Raw genomic sequence first — 14,058 nt, forward strand, 5'->3', positions numbered from 1 at the left:
TTGGTTTGCCTTTTTGTGGGTTTTTTTTTTCAAGCTAGAGAGTTTTTAAACTAAAGTTTCATTAACAAAACACAGCAAAATAATGACAAGAAACCTCCCAAAGTGGCACTTTGATAACAATAACTGCAGAAAAATATCTACCCAAAAGGCAACATGAAGATGGAACAGAAAACAAGGCAGGTTTTATTCAGACAAAATATGACTACCTTCTCACTTTTAGAATATTACATTCTCAGAGTTAAATACTTTCTGCTTTATGAACAAGTGGTGTATTCCACTCCCGCTCTTTCTGTGAAAAGTTACAGGTTTCTCTTCTCACTACCATTTATACAGAAGTCCAATTCCACTCCACAATGCAAAGTCCATCTTTATAAAGTCCTTCAAACTCCTCAAACTAGAAGTCTAATCTTGCTCACATGAACAATTTTGACAACACAGTTACATCAAAATTGTTCTACCTTGCTCCATAGATATCACCTGCAGTCATTTTAAGGACACGTTAAAGTAGCAGATTAGAACAAGATAGCCTTTTAGAGTAAAAGAAAATCTGACACTAGTATACTAAGGAGATTTACACAAATAGCAGTACTCACTGAAGTTCTGATACGTCTCCAAAGATACAAAGGAGTCAACTCTCAAATTAAAATACTTAGGACTTTACAGTATGCTTCTAACTAGTAGAGCAGCAGCAACAACAACCACCAGCCTCTTTAAATTTCAGTCCTTTACTCCAGCCTCAAGTAACATCACTGAGACCCTACACTTCAAGAGAAACAAGCCTTTGACATGGTTCAAATAGGGGACACAGTACATCCCCCAAATCTTTGCTGACCGTGCCAGCCTCTACCATAGCCCCATACATTCCACCTCACCTGATTCTACACCACTCAGTTCTGCAGCAATTGTTTATGAAGCTAAAAATGTGAAATTCTTTACCTCAGAGCCAGAGATATGTGTATGGTTTGATATTAACCAGCCTTATAGTTTGACACATCCACTAAAGAAGGATTATCTCTGCAGGTGTTATTTGGGAGGGCTTGCACCAACACTCAGGCTTGCTGTTTTAAAAGGAGAGGCTTGTGCGTTACACTGACAAAAGGCACGTTTATGGAAAAACGTCGTCAAGTAGAAGTGCTTTATAAAGCCGTACAAAAAAACTCAGTGTGGTTTTTTTACTTCTCCTTCCTACTCTCCTGTGGGCTGGCGGCTGGACTCCAGTAAGAGAGACAGCAAACTGCCCCTGTAGGAAGCCCTCTCAGAGCATGGCAGTGATTGAGCAGGGGCTGCTGTGGGCTAAGAGCACAGAACTCGGCTCGGCTTTCAATTCCAGGTGACAGGAGCAAGAACAGGTACAGACACATAGCAAGACACAAAAAGGGCTATTCTGGAGAATGGAACAGAGAGAACAGCCTCTGCAAGCTGGAGTAGAGCACAAATGGAGAGGCAGGCAAAACCAACAACCACCAGGTATTCGCAAGAGGAATGGTAATCTATCCAGGCAGTAATCAGTTGCTATTGACAAGCAAACCACAAAAGTGGAGTTGAGTATATTATTGCTGTCATTTATTAGGCATGACATTTAAAATTGTATATGAAATACTGGATGATAGCGAATTCACTGGAAATCACACACTCACACACAGTTCCGTGATGAGGATAGGTGAAGGCAAAAGCTACTGCTGCCCACAGCTGTCCTTTTGCCTCTGTCAGAGGTTGGCACTGCTGCCTGACAGCTGATCAGGTCATGAATCTGTGGGGCATAGGAGAGTACCTTCAACAGAAGACAAAAATGGCCAGATGGAAGCCACAACTCATTCACCCGCTACAGTGGCAAGAACCCTTCAGTATCAGTCTCATTAAGACTGATACTGGTTTTCTTTAATATGCAAAGCTATTAACTGCATCTGCTCAGGAGCTACTTCTTCTCCCACAAGTATGAGAGCGGTTTAGGAAACATGAAGGAAAGCAGAGGCCAGCAAGAATGTAAACCGTGTAAAAATGTAATTGGCTTGTGTTCTTGAGTCAAACACTCTAGTTACTTGCATGGAAAAGATCCTGCAGAATAAAACACTGATTCAGTCGCCACCACCTTTAGACTACCCAGGCAGCGGTTTTGCCTATCTTCAAAATAACAGGACATGCAGACATCTTGTAAGAGGAGGGAGCCTGCTTACATGTAAAAGAAAGCAACGTTTTTAAACCACACTCATCCCCATGTAGCTGAAGTGGGAACACTACTGGTGACCATTCCAGAGGTCCAACAGCAACAGAACAGTAGAACACAGCTAGAGGAAGATCAGTGCAAAAAGTCCGTCTTTGCATGTAACAGCAGTTAGATGGGTTTCCAGTCCCTTCAAGTCCTGCTTTTAGGCACATAAGTAAATGAACTTCTGCCCTAGCAAGTCAGTAATACTTAAAAAAAAAAAAAAAATACAGTGTTACTGTATATACATATAACTTTGTTTGCATATATATAATATATGAAAGTATTTCCAACATTACATGCATACTAACCTTGTTTGCAACAAAGCCATCAAAAAGGATACTACTTGGGACTAGTTAATCATTATGAACTCTCTTCAGAGAGATCATTTTGCCACTCCTTCCAGTGAGCCACTCCAAAGAAATACCTTATTACAGGGAGTGGCATGATGTTTGGAATAAGGTTTATGGGAAGGGAAAAAAAGACAGAGAAGCAGATGATGGAGCTGTCCACTTAAACTTAAGTTCAAATTAAGTTCACATTACAATAAACTCTGAGGCAAAGAAATCATTGAGAACCTCAGCTTTCTCCATATCCTGGTAGTCAGGTCCCCCATTTCCTTCCGGAGAGGGCCTACATTTTCCCTAGATCTCTTTTTATCACTGACATATCTATAGAAGCCTTTCTTGTTGCCCTTGATGTCCCTGGCCAGATTTAACTCTATCAGGGCTTTAGCTTTCCTAACCTGATCTCTGGTTGCTCAGACAATCGCTCTGTATTCTTCCCAGGCCACCTGTCCTTGCTTCCACCCTCTACAGGCTTTCTTTTTGTGCCCGAGTTGGTCCAGGAGCTCCTTGTTCATCCATGCAGGCCTCCTGGTGTTCCTACCAGACTTTCTCTTTGTTGGGATGCACCGCTCCTGAGCTTGGAGGAGGTGATCCTTGAATATTAACCAGCTTTCTTGTGGCCCTCTTCCCTTCAGGGCTTCATCCCATTGTACTCTAGCAAGGAGATCCCTGAAGTGGCCAAAGTCTGTCCTACCATCTTCCCACACTTCATTCTTGCAGCCAAACAGCAAGTCAACAGAAACTGACCCAGATGAGAGTTCAGATGTGGTAGCTGAATGCTATCAGTCCACTGCAGCTGTACCAACACATTTGGTTCTGCAGCCTTGTGCCAGCCTCAGCCATTTGCAGCCCTCTGCTCTCATTTTGACACCAGAATTTGCAAGGCAGCACACCAAAATCAGTCATGAAACTACTGCTATAACCAAGGTAGGAAGTGGCTCTGCTACGGAAACAGGTCACCCAGTCATTCAGAGAGGAAAAACAAAATGGAATTAGACTATTAGCAAGACTTCACATCCCCCTGGGTGCCCACAGAAAGAGAAAGAAACAAGAGGATGTTTGTGGTATCAAGCAATATTGATAAAAAACGGATCTTAATAAATAACTGCAATCATACATACTGTGCCCAGCAAGATCATGGAGCAGATAGTCCTGGTAACTATGCTAAGGCACATGGAAAATAAGGGGGTCACTGGTGACAGCCAACATGGCTCCACTAAGGGCAAATCATGCCTGATATATTTGGTGGCCTTCCACGATAGGGTTACAGCATTGGTGGATAAGGGAAGAGCAACTGACATCATCTACCTGGACTTGTCCAAAGCATTTGACACTGTCCCACACAACATCCTTGTCTCTAAATTGGAGAGACATGGACTCGACGGATGGACCACTTGGTGGATAAGGAAATGGCTGGGTGGTTGCACTCAAAGAATTGTGGTCAATAGCTCGATGTCCAAGTGGAGGCCAGTGATGAGCGGTGTTCCTCAGGGGTCAGTACTGGGGCCGGTACTGTTTAACATCTTTGTCAGTGACATGGACAGTGGGATTGAGTGCACCCTCAGAAAGTTTGCAGATGACACCAAGCTGTGTGGTGCTGTGGACACACTGGACAGAAGGGATGCCATCCAGAGGGACCTCGACAGGCTGGAGAGGTGGGCCTGTGAGAACCTCATGAAGATCAACAAGGCCAAGTGCAAGGTCCTGCACGTGGGTCGGGGCAATCCCAAGCACAAGTACAGGCTGGGCAGAGAATGGATTGAGAGCAGCCCTGAGGAAAAGGACTTGGGAGTGCTGGTGGATGAGAAGCTCAACATGAGCTGGCAATGTGCGCTGGCAGCCCAGAAAGCAAATCGTATCCTGGGCTGCACCCAAAAAAGCGTGGCCAGCAGGCCAAGGGAGGTGATTCTGCCCCTCTACTCAGCTCTCCTGAGACTCCACCTGGAATACTGCGTTCAGCTCTGGAATCTCCAACATAAGAAGGACATGGAGCTACTGGAGCGGGTCCAGAGGAGGGCCATGAAGATGATTCAAGGGCTGGAGCACCTCTGCTATGAAGACAGGCTGAGAGAGTTGGGGCTGTTCAGCCTGGAGAAGAGAAGGCTCTGGGGTGATCTTATAGCAGCTTTCCAGTACCTAAAGGGGGCCTACAGGAAAGCTGGAGAGGGACTTTTTACAAGGGCATGTAGTGATAGGACAAGGGGCAATGGATGTAAACTGAAATAAGGTAGATTTAGATTAGATATAAGGAAGAAATTTTTCACTCAGAGGGTGGTGAGGCAGTGGAACAGGTTGCCCAGAGAAGTTGTGGATGCCCCATCCCTGAAAGTGTTCAAGGCCAGGCTGGATGAGGCGTTAAGCAACCTGGCGTAGTGGAGGATTTCTCTGCCCGTGGCAGGGGGGTTGGAACTAGATGATCTTTGAGGTCCCTTCCAACTCAAACCATTCTGTGATTCCATGACATTTTTTTATATATATATGCATATTTTCATAGCCTTCAAAGAAGCCATATAGCTGAATTTTCATGTAGAAACGAATTACATAACTCCTTGGAAAACAGACTTCTAATTTTAAAATTTCCCTCTTCTTTTTTGATAAGTTTAAATATATATGTAATTATTGTTGGACTGACTGAATTCACACTTATTCCTTTAGACAGGTAAACTGGCAGCCAGGAAGACAACTTCTACAAAATCCTATCTTTTACCTACATGTAAAAGGGAACCCTTCCATTTTTTTATTTCAGTGGCAAAAAAATAGAATTGAAAAATCTAAAATCTTTGCTTTGTGCATAGTAGAACACCCTGGTATACTCCTGGCTGAGAATGGCCCAGGATACTTGCTGACCCTCTCCCTTGTTAGTTGGGAGGACCTAATGTTTTGAATCATCGCTTTTTCCAAATTCTGTTCTCCTGTCCGAAATACTCTAACCACATGGGCATTGCAAAGATAAACTTGAGAGCTCTTCCATGAGGCGACAGGGTTAACTGAAGCATGGCAGGAATCAACGAAACCTTCACCACACATTATCTGTCAACTTTTTTCCTCAGCTTCTCTGCTTTTATATACAAGCCATTTACAGCACATAGAGGGAACTCCCTTCAAGCTCTTTTCAAACACAGCAGGAAAACAGAATGCAGCAGAAAAGTGAGAGGGAAACACAGAGAACCCAGCCTCAGAAAAGTAAACATATGCCCTGCACACGAGCACATAAAGCAAAGGTGTCCAACAGGGAGAACCTGCGATGCAGGCTCTGACAAAATGACAGATACCAGGTGGATCTGCTAGGGGTGACAACCCACACACAGTGCTGCTGCCTCTTTGCTTGGGGCACCAGAGCTCAGTTAAGAGAGCTTGCCCTCTTGACACAGAGAAGGAAAGTCCTGACATGAAATACTGTTCTGCGTCATGGAAGATTTTTCTCTAAATCAAAGTAAATTAAGCTGGACTCTCATTAAATGTAAGCCACTAACACCAGGAAACACCCAGTAGGCTGAATTATTGCAAACATCCTTGCGGTCTCATTTACATCATACTCATTACCCTATAACAATAACTTACTGGAGCTACCACAGTAGCCATACTCGGGTTTTAACTCATTAACACTGTATTCAGGAAAACAAAACAGAAGCATCCATGAACACAAACTATTTCATATACCTAAAGGCATCTACTCTCTTCTTAATTCTTTCTTTGAATACAATACTATAAAGAAGCACCACACACTTTTAGAAATAATTTTAGTTGCCTAGTAAGGAGAAAGAGAACATATTTAGGCAGAAGTTCCTACGATTCTTTGATTTTTTTCCCTAAGTTTTGCTGTTGAGAAAACCAGATGGCAACAGGTACAGGTGTACAAACGGTTTTCATAACATATATTTGCCTTGTTGCAAAAAGAAAAAAGAAAAAAAAAACCTGCCATCATCACACATCAGGAACTTTGCTTGAAATGATTTTTAATATGATTTGATGTAATGGAGCCTTCACTAGGAGCAGAGGGATTTTCAAGACCTGGAAGAGGCATATTGATTTTTCCCAGTTCTGTGGGAAATTGACAGTTCATTCATAAGATCCTCTGTGTGTGCTGAAATACTTACTCTAAATGCTGTCCAGAGGAAAGCGACTGGAAAGTCAAAACATTAGCTGAAGAATCCGATGTGGAGATTGATCCTTATTAAAATAAATAAATACCACTACTGCCATTTGCCTCACTTATTTTATACAGCTAAAGGAGAAGGATCTGTCTGGTTTTAGCATCTCCACAAGTCAGGCCATCTGGAAGCTACATGAGATCACACTGAGTCAGAGCTTGATACCAAATGAAGCACCCCTGACCGCAAGCCCCAGTGCTTAGTGACATTTTTAAACACTGGTGTAGGGGGAAGGCTGGACTGCTCGAGATCTTCGTGTACGCTACAGAAGCAGCAACACAAAGCACTGTACCAACAGTGACATCCACCCATACTAACCCTTATGCTGCAATCAGTGGAAATCTACATCCACCGTGATCCATGAGAAGATATTTTTTGGCAGAAGCAGCAGCACAAACACAAAAAAATGGATGTTTTCCAAACTTGCACAATAGCACAATGGAAAACAAACAAATGAGGCCTCAAACCAGTAAAGAATAATCTATGTTTTCCTGGATTTTGCACTGTAAACTGTAGTAGAATGCAATTCAGTACGGTGGTAAAAATGGATAAGCTTTTTTTGTTCTAATTCTTTCTTTATTGCATTACAACAGTATTTGCTAATTTTTAAGTGGAAAAAAGATGGAAACCTGTACAGGAGCACAAAGTCACTATGAAATGCTAGCTAATGAAAAAGTCAGATATTTAGAAGCGTTAAAAAAATTACCGTACTGGAAGGCACTTTAATGGTTAACATTGACAGTGACTTCTGGGTCATGACTAACAGAGCAGGGTTACTTCAGGAGCTGTTCAGCTCCTTGCTCCTGCCTAAATCAATAAAACAATTACAGTCCTGTTGACAGCCTACTAGCCCTGCATTTGAGAAACATGCTGCATATTTTGGTCAATGCAAAGTAAGAAGGCACTATAGTTTAAGACTGGAATTCCTTAACTCACAGACTTAGGTCAGGAGACTTCTTTGGGTCAAAAATATTCTCTCTTACCTCCAGTTTTAACTGGAAGCAAAACATTATATTCTAAATGCTTACAGCAAATCTTCACAGGTTACTGTCCTCAGTTAACAGAATATAAACTTTTGAAGTACCTAGACTGAGCATTTAACAAGATACCAGCTTCTTGCTCCGAATTCATAACTTGTAGTAGTCCTGGTGCCAAAAGCAGTTTATAATGCATTGTCAAGAAAAAAAAAAAATCTGTTTGTAGGAATAGGGCTCAAAAGAAAAGGAAGTGTTGTTTCACTAACTGTAAGTCCAGGTTTCTTATCCTCTACTAATCATTACCTATTGCGTCTTACAGAGTTAAAAAAAAAATAAAGTTTGCTAAGAAGTACTTCAGAATTATTATAATCTATGGAACTAGGTCTTAGACCGTGTTCTTTAAGAACAAATTACACACCTACTTTCAAACTCCTGTCCACTGGAGAGGACAAAGAAGTTCCTTACATTATTCTTCTTTCCACTCCCCACACAGGAAAAACAACAACAAAATCTAACAACCTTCTCCCCTACATTTCCCATTTGAAAACTACCCTACATCTACTGCGCTGATTATTGTTTTTTCAAAAACATGTTTTCTGGGTTCCCATTTGGAAAAAAAGCCTTTCTTCTCCAGTATAGGTCATGCTTGCTTTCCATGTATGCCTATTGTATCACACATTGTAGCTGAATATGTAAATACGTAATAAATACACCAAATAGTTTATCACTAAAAGACTGCCTTACTGGATTAAGGTAACACCACCTTCAAATTCAATGTTACAGAGCATGGATCTGTTGGTTTTATTAAGAAAACATTATCAACATGCAACAAGGGGAACAGGACTAGAACCAGTGATAACTTGCTTTTGTACATACAAATATTCAAAAAATGTTTCACTTGCAGAAGCGTTCTGTTGGGACTGCCTGCACTCTGGGTGCCACTCCCATGCATCATCTTTTCTCTGATTGGGACACTAAAGATTCAAAATTAACTCTTCATACTTTGAGATAGGTGTGCCACCAGGTAAAACTTACTATGACAATTCAATCAAGGTGGGAGACTGGTAAATACATTTACCAAATTCATCTTTTACACAGAATAAAAGTATGTAAGCTGCATGTGATACTTCAAGTGAGCATTATTGGAATTATGTAGAGATCAAATATGAGAGGTCACACAATCACAATTAGATCTTTCTAGTTCTTGTGCCCTTCCTCTTCTTCAATCTTTTATAAACTAGAAACATGAAAGAGCTTAAAAAGTAATATATTTACAAACACCGAGTTTTGGCCAAACAAATACTTAGGAGAAAGCAAAAAGCTTCACCCATGTTCCTCGCCTCTTTCTTTTTGTATAACCAATGATATAGCCTGCCACAAAGTTATGAGTGAATGCAGGGCAAGGAAAATCTTTATTCCAAGAACAACCTCCACAAATCTGAAGCAAGCCTCCTCGAGTCAGCAGAGTTACTATATTTGTATGTGCATTTAAACGACTGGGGCTACATCTGCTGAAAGAGACACTGAGGAATTCAGGAATCCCAAGCTCACAACAATGCACCTATTTCGTCAATATGTACATCACTGCCTTTCACTGTCACAAAACAGTTGTGTATTTTCCCAAGACAAGCATTGCTCTGTTTCTGGCAAGACCACTTCTGAAATGCTCTCAAAGTTATCTGTGCTATTAAGTAATTAAAAAAAAAAATCATTTTATCATAGAGAGGGGGAGAATGAACAATGAACAGAATGCTTCTACCTCCACCGCAAGGGCATCTTCCCAATGCAATTTTTAAAAGATCAAATGCTACAGAATGCATTTGAAAATTGCATGGAACAAGCTTCATAAAGATTTTTTATTTTTGTCCCAACCACTGTGGCAAGAGAAAATTACATAGCCAAAACTTCCTTCATGGATGTCTGAAAAACAGTTGACATCAGAAAACTATCTTCTGCCCCTTTGAAAGCAAACTAACATAGGAAATTTAACAAACAGTCTATTTGTTTTCCTTTGAAGGCCAGTGCACTTTTCCAACACTTTTCCCATAACGCACTTATATAACCTTATTCAGTTTTCTTCCCAATATCTTCCTGTAATTCAGAAGACTATTTAGACTCCCATATGGTTCCCATCAAAACTAGCAGATGCCAAGCAAATTAAAACACGAATTATGACTTGTAATATGCTGATGTATCATAATTGCAGCATATCTCGCAACTTACAGTGAATCACCACATAAAGCAAAGGTTTCTGAGGTGTCAATGCTTTCTACGTATCTTTCCGATTGGGCTAAGGTCAGTGGAATCAAGTGTGGATTGCAGATCTATAACATTCCTCTGTTCAAGGCACTGACAATTTTCTTGTCAAAATCACTACTCTTCCAACTCAGCTCTCTTCATTTTTAGTCCATTGTTTTATGATGCAGAAGAGAGTATTTTGCTGTTTGTTTACATTAAAATTTTAAAATGTATGTTAAAATCACTATATATCAACGCTCAGGTAGCAGTTTTAACAAAGGTGTTCTACGTGTCTCCATGTTTACAAGCTCCCTGGGGAGTGTCATGGGGTTAATACGATGACCTCTTCACCATTTCAATCTACCTACAATGGCTACCTTAGCGGCTATTTCTGATTATCACTTTCTGTGAACAGCCAACCGAACTTGCAATTTTCATTTACAGCTTTTCACGATAGACTATTGAAGGGTTTGCTATTAATGCAGTAAAAACCACATTAATATGTATTCTACAAGAGTAACTGTCTATGTTTTCACTCCAAATCATGAGCGACATGGTAATAAACGCAGGGTTCCTCATAAAGAGATTACGATATTCTGAAGAAATGACTAAACTCTATAAAAAGTGCTTTGTCTCTGTGGACTTCAAGAAGCTTAGCCAACGACACAAATGAGATGACTGGCATTTTGCAAAAGGGGAGATCTATAAGCAAGGGCCACACATGAAGCAAATGGGGCAGAGCAGGCGATTACTCAGGTCTTCAGATTAGCATTCCAGCAGTATAAAAGCCGAGTGGCTCAGTGAGATACTCTTTAACCCATTCAGTTACAACAGTGGAACATCTGCCATCATGCACAAGCTACACTGCATCAGCCTCAACAGTGCAAGAATAAGAAAACTAGCCAAAAATACCTATAAGATACCACTTCCCTACTTGCACCATCTGCACATTAACCTTCAGAGAACAAGATGAAGGAAATTACATGGTATACAGCATCTTATAGACTGTATGGAGCCTGAAGGAGCAAGATAACATGTTTACGTATATTTCACCGTATTCTCCCACTTTCAATCCAAGGACACAGCACACAAGTGTTCTTCACACTATTCTGTTCCCTGTTGAAAAACATCTGTGTTCACAGCAACATACGCCCAGGGGAACCAAAATGAAAAAACAGGCAAGTGAAAAGAACCTTGGCAAACTCAACCACTAAAAACAGAGCAAACAGTACAATATAAAAAGCTACCGTAGGGTCAGCACACTACAAAGCTTGCAACCATTCATCTCCACAGGTCAGCCTTAGGCCGAGTAAACACTGACATAAAACTGCATTCAACTTCATTCTTACAGCTTACCATCTTGATTAAGGAAAGGTATTTCACTATAAAAGCATAATTAACCAAAACTCCCATCCTTCCAAAATATCCTCTTCAGACGTCTTTACTTTCCAGGAACACAGACACGAGGTTAGCTCTGAATATCTGCTAGCCATCTAACCACCCTCCTCTATTCTCACCAAGGTGACAATCACAAGCTTAGTATCAGTCAGAAGTTCTCTCCTCTGTTCTTACCCATCTTCATCCATAAGATTTCAAGGTGGGTTTTTTTTTTTTCCCCCAAATTCACCTTTCTAGTCTAAAGAAGCCACTATACCAGTACTCAACTTGCCTTCAAAGCCCCTCAAAAACACATTCACGCCACCTGGGTTTGTCCATGCTTCTCATGCGAATATCTCATGAAAAGAGGAGGATAGTACATGTAAGAGCCTTCAACCAACTTCAACGTTCTATGCAATGATAGAACCTCACAATTTATGTGTGGGTGAGAACGCTCATCCTTTCCTCCTGTGGTTACAAAATTTGGCATACACATCGGAAAGCAGCTGCTTCTCTTTCAAACCCAACGTAGTGAGAAGATGCTAGAAATACTATTATATGCAGGTTACATCTCGCTATACAGTTCTGCCTACTCCTACAGTCAGTGCTAGAACGGTGCAACAAACCACCGTGCAGTCAGGAGATCAAACAGCACAGCCAGGAATCCCTGCAAATGCCCCACCAAGCCTGCCACGGGTCTGCACTTCAGGGACGGGTGGGAATACTGTTTCCTCCCTCCTCCATTGCCACTACTACTACGTGGTAATAGCGAACCACAACAAACCCGGGCTGTACACAGCCTCATCATTGTGTAATCATTGCCTTAAACAGCACGGTTCAGAGAACTTGAGCTGCGATTTTTCTATTATTATTTTTATTTAACAGGGATATCGGAACGAAAACACGCAGATCAATTCGCTCTCCAGGCCTGGGTGCTGCTCCTTCCACCACCACAAAGCAGACGACGGCGAAGGAAGGAAAGAGGAGGAGGAAAAAACGAAAAGGAAAAAAGAGAAAGAGGCAAGAAACCCTCTTCGCACCTACAACAAAAGCAATTAGGAGGGCCGGAAGGGCAGAGGAATCAGCAGCCTGCGAAGGCGCAGGAATGCAGCACGCCAACTTGCCCGGGGAAGGGCTACCCGGAGCCGGAGCCGGGTGGGCAGGAGGCGGCTGCAGGGGGGAGGCTGAGACGGCGGCACCCCCGGCCCGCGCCCCCCACCACCATCCCCCTCCCCCGCGAAAGCCCCATTCAAACCCCCAGCAGTCACGCACGACCCCCGGGCTCCGCTTTCACGCGTCCCTCGGTTTTCATTTCTGGCCGTGCCAAGCCCGGGAGCGGCGGCGGGGGAGGAGGAGGAGGAGGAGAAGGTGGCAGAGGAAGACAAGAAGCGCCGTGCGACCGGCCCACTTACCCAGAAAATGACATTGAAGCCGAAGATGAAATATTTGATGCAACAACTGACTTCAGGCCCCTTGTAGTGCTTCCCGGACATCCTCTGGGCTCATGAAGACACTTTGCTCGCAGCCAGGGTGAGAACCGACGACGGGAAAAATTTAAAAAAAAAAAAAAAAAAAAAAAAAAAGGAGGGGGGAGGAACAGAAGGAAGGGGGGCTGAGGGCGGCGCGGCGGGCACGGCTCAGCGCCGGCTGCGCGCCGTGGGGAGATGCGGCAGGAGCGGCGCGGCGGCGGCGGCTCGGCTCCGACTTGCCGGACGCCGGGGATGGCCGGCGAGCAGCTCCCACCTCCTCCTCCTCTTCTCCCGCATGGAGGAGGCCCCGGCTACTCGCAGCGGGAGGCGAGAGAGGTGGGGGGAACGGGAGAGAAGGAGAGGGGCGGCCGCCGCGGAAGGAGGCGCCCGGGCAGAAGCGCGGGGCTCGCCGCCGCAGCCCGGCGCTGCCTCCGCCGACACCGCGAGCTGCCGCGAGCCCTCGCGCACGGCGCTCGCGCCCTCCCCCGCTCCCGCAGCGCCAACGGCCGCCCCGCCCCGCGGGGGAGGGACGATGAGGAAAGGCGCCCTACTGGTCGCGCCGGCAGCGTGATTGGCGTCGCGCTCCGCCAATCCGACTGCGCGGCAGCCTGCTCGCGCTCCCTGAGGGCGGGGCGGCGGCGGCGGCTACTTCTGCCCGCCGTGTTTCGTGGCGTGGTACCGTGCGCGGCCCGGCGGGCTGAGAGGCTGGCGAAGGGGCTCCGGTGAAGGGGCTCCCGTGGGGGCTGATGGCGGGGGGGGGGGGCTGTGCCCGCCGGCCTTTGTCTGCGAGGGCGGGGGGCGGCCTGGCAGCTGGCGCTGCCGCCTCGGTTACATAACGGGGCCGGTGGGCCTCAGGGTGGCCGTTGGGGCGGCCGTTTAGGGCGGCCCTGGCGGCGGGAGTTGGGGGCTGGTCGGTGGGGCGAGCCCGCCGGCGGGGCGGGCGGTAGGGGCCGCACCTGTCAGGCTGAGGTCAATGAAGTTCGGTTTGTGTGAGGAGTAACGGTATTCGGCGCACCCGTCTCCTCGTGACGGGATTGTAAGCCAACGTCGGGCTTGCTTCCATCCTTTCTTCCCTCGGCACCTCCCTCGGCACAGTCCCCGGCGGGCTGCGCCAGCCGCGGCTTTGCACAACGCCTAGAGGTGCCAGGGCAGCCGGGGGGTGACTCAGGCCGGCCAGTGCCCAGGCCGTGAGGAATAACGCAGCCTGGCTCGCCTGAGGGAACTCAGGACAGTGCTCCAGAGCTGGCACGGGGAGAAAAGCCGGGAGAGCAGCGCGGTTCCAGGTTGACTGCGGTG

The 14,058-nt window shown here is 44.8% G+C and overlaps 1 protein-coding gene across 1 annotated transcript in view; it reads right to left on the minus strand.

Annotated features, from left to right (window-relative positions):
* The window catches only part of TSPAN5 (tetraspanin 5), an 85,668-nt gene extending 72,720 nt beyond the window's left edge, over positions 1–12,948 (minus strand). Inside the window, exon 1 of the mRNA XM_086611445.1 lies at positions 12,706–12,948. Coding sequence (XP_086467571.1) covers positions 12,706–12,786 — 81 coding nt within the window. The 5' untranslated portion in view covers positions 12,787–12,948. The remainder of the gene's footprint in view (positions 1–12,705) is intronic.
* Between the last annotated feature and the right edge of the window lie 1,110 nt (positions 12,949–14,058).

Source organism: Tauraco erythrolophus, chromosome 5 (genome assembly GCF_009769465.1).
Source record: "Tauraco erythrolophus isolate bTauEry1 chromosome 5, bTauEry1.pri, whole genome shotgun sequence".
NCBI classification, from domain to species: domain Eukaryota; kingdom Metazoa; phylum Chordata; class Aves; order Musophagiformes; family Musophagidae; genus Tauraco; species Tauraco erythrolophus.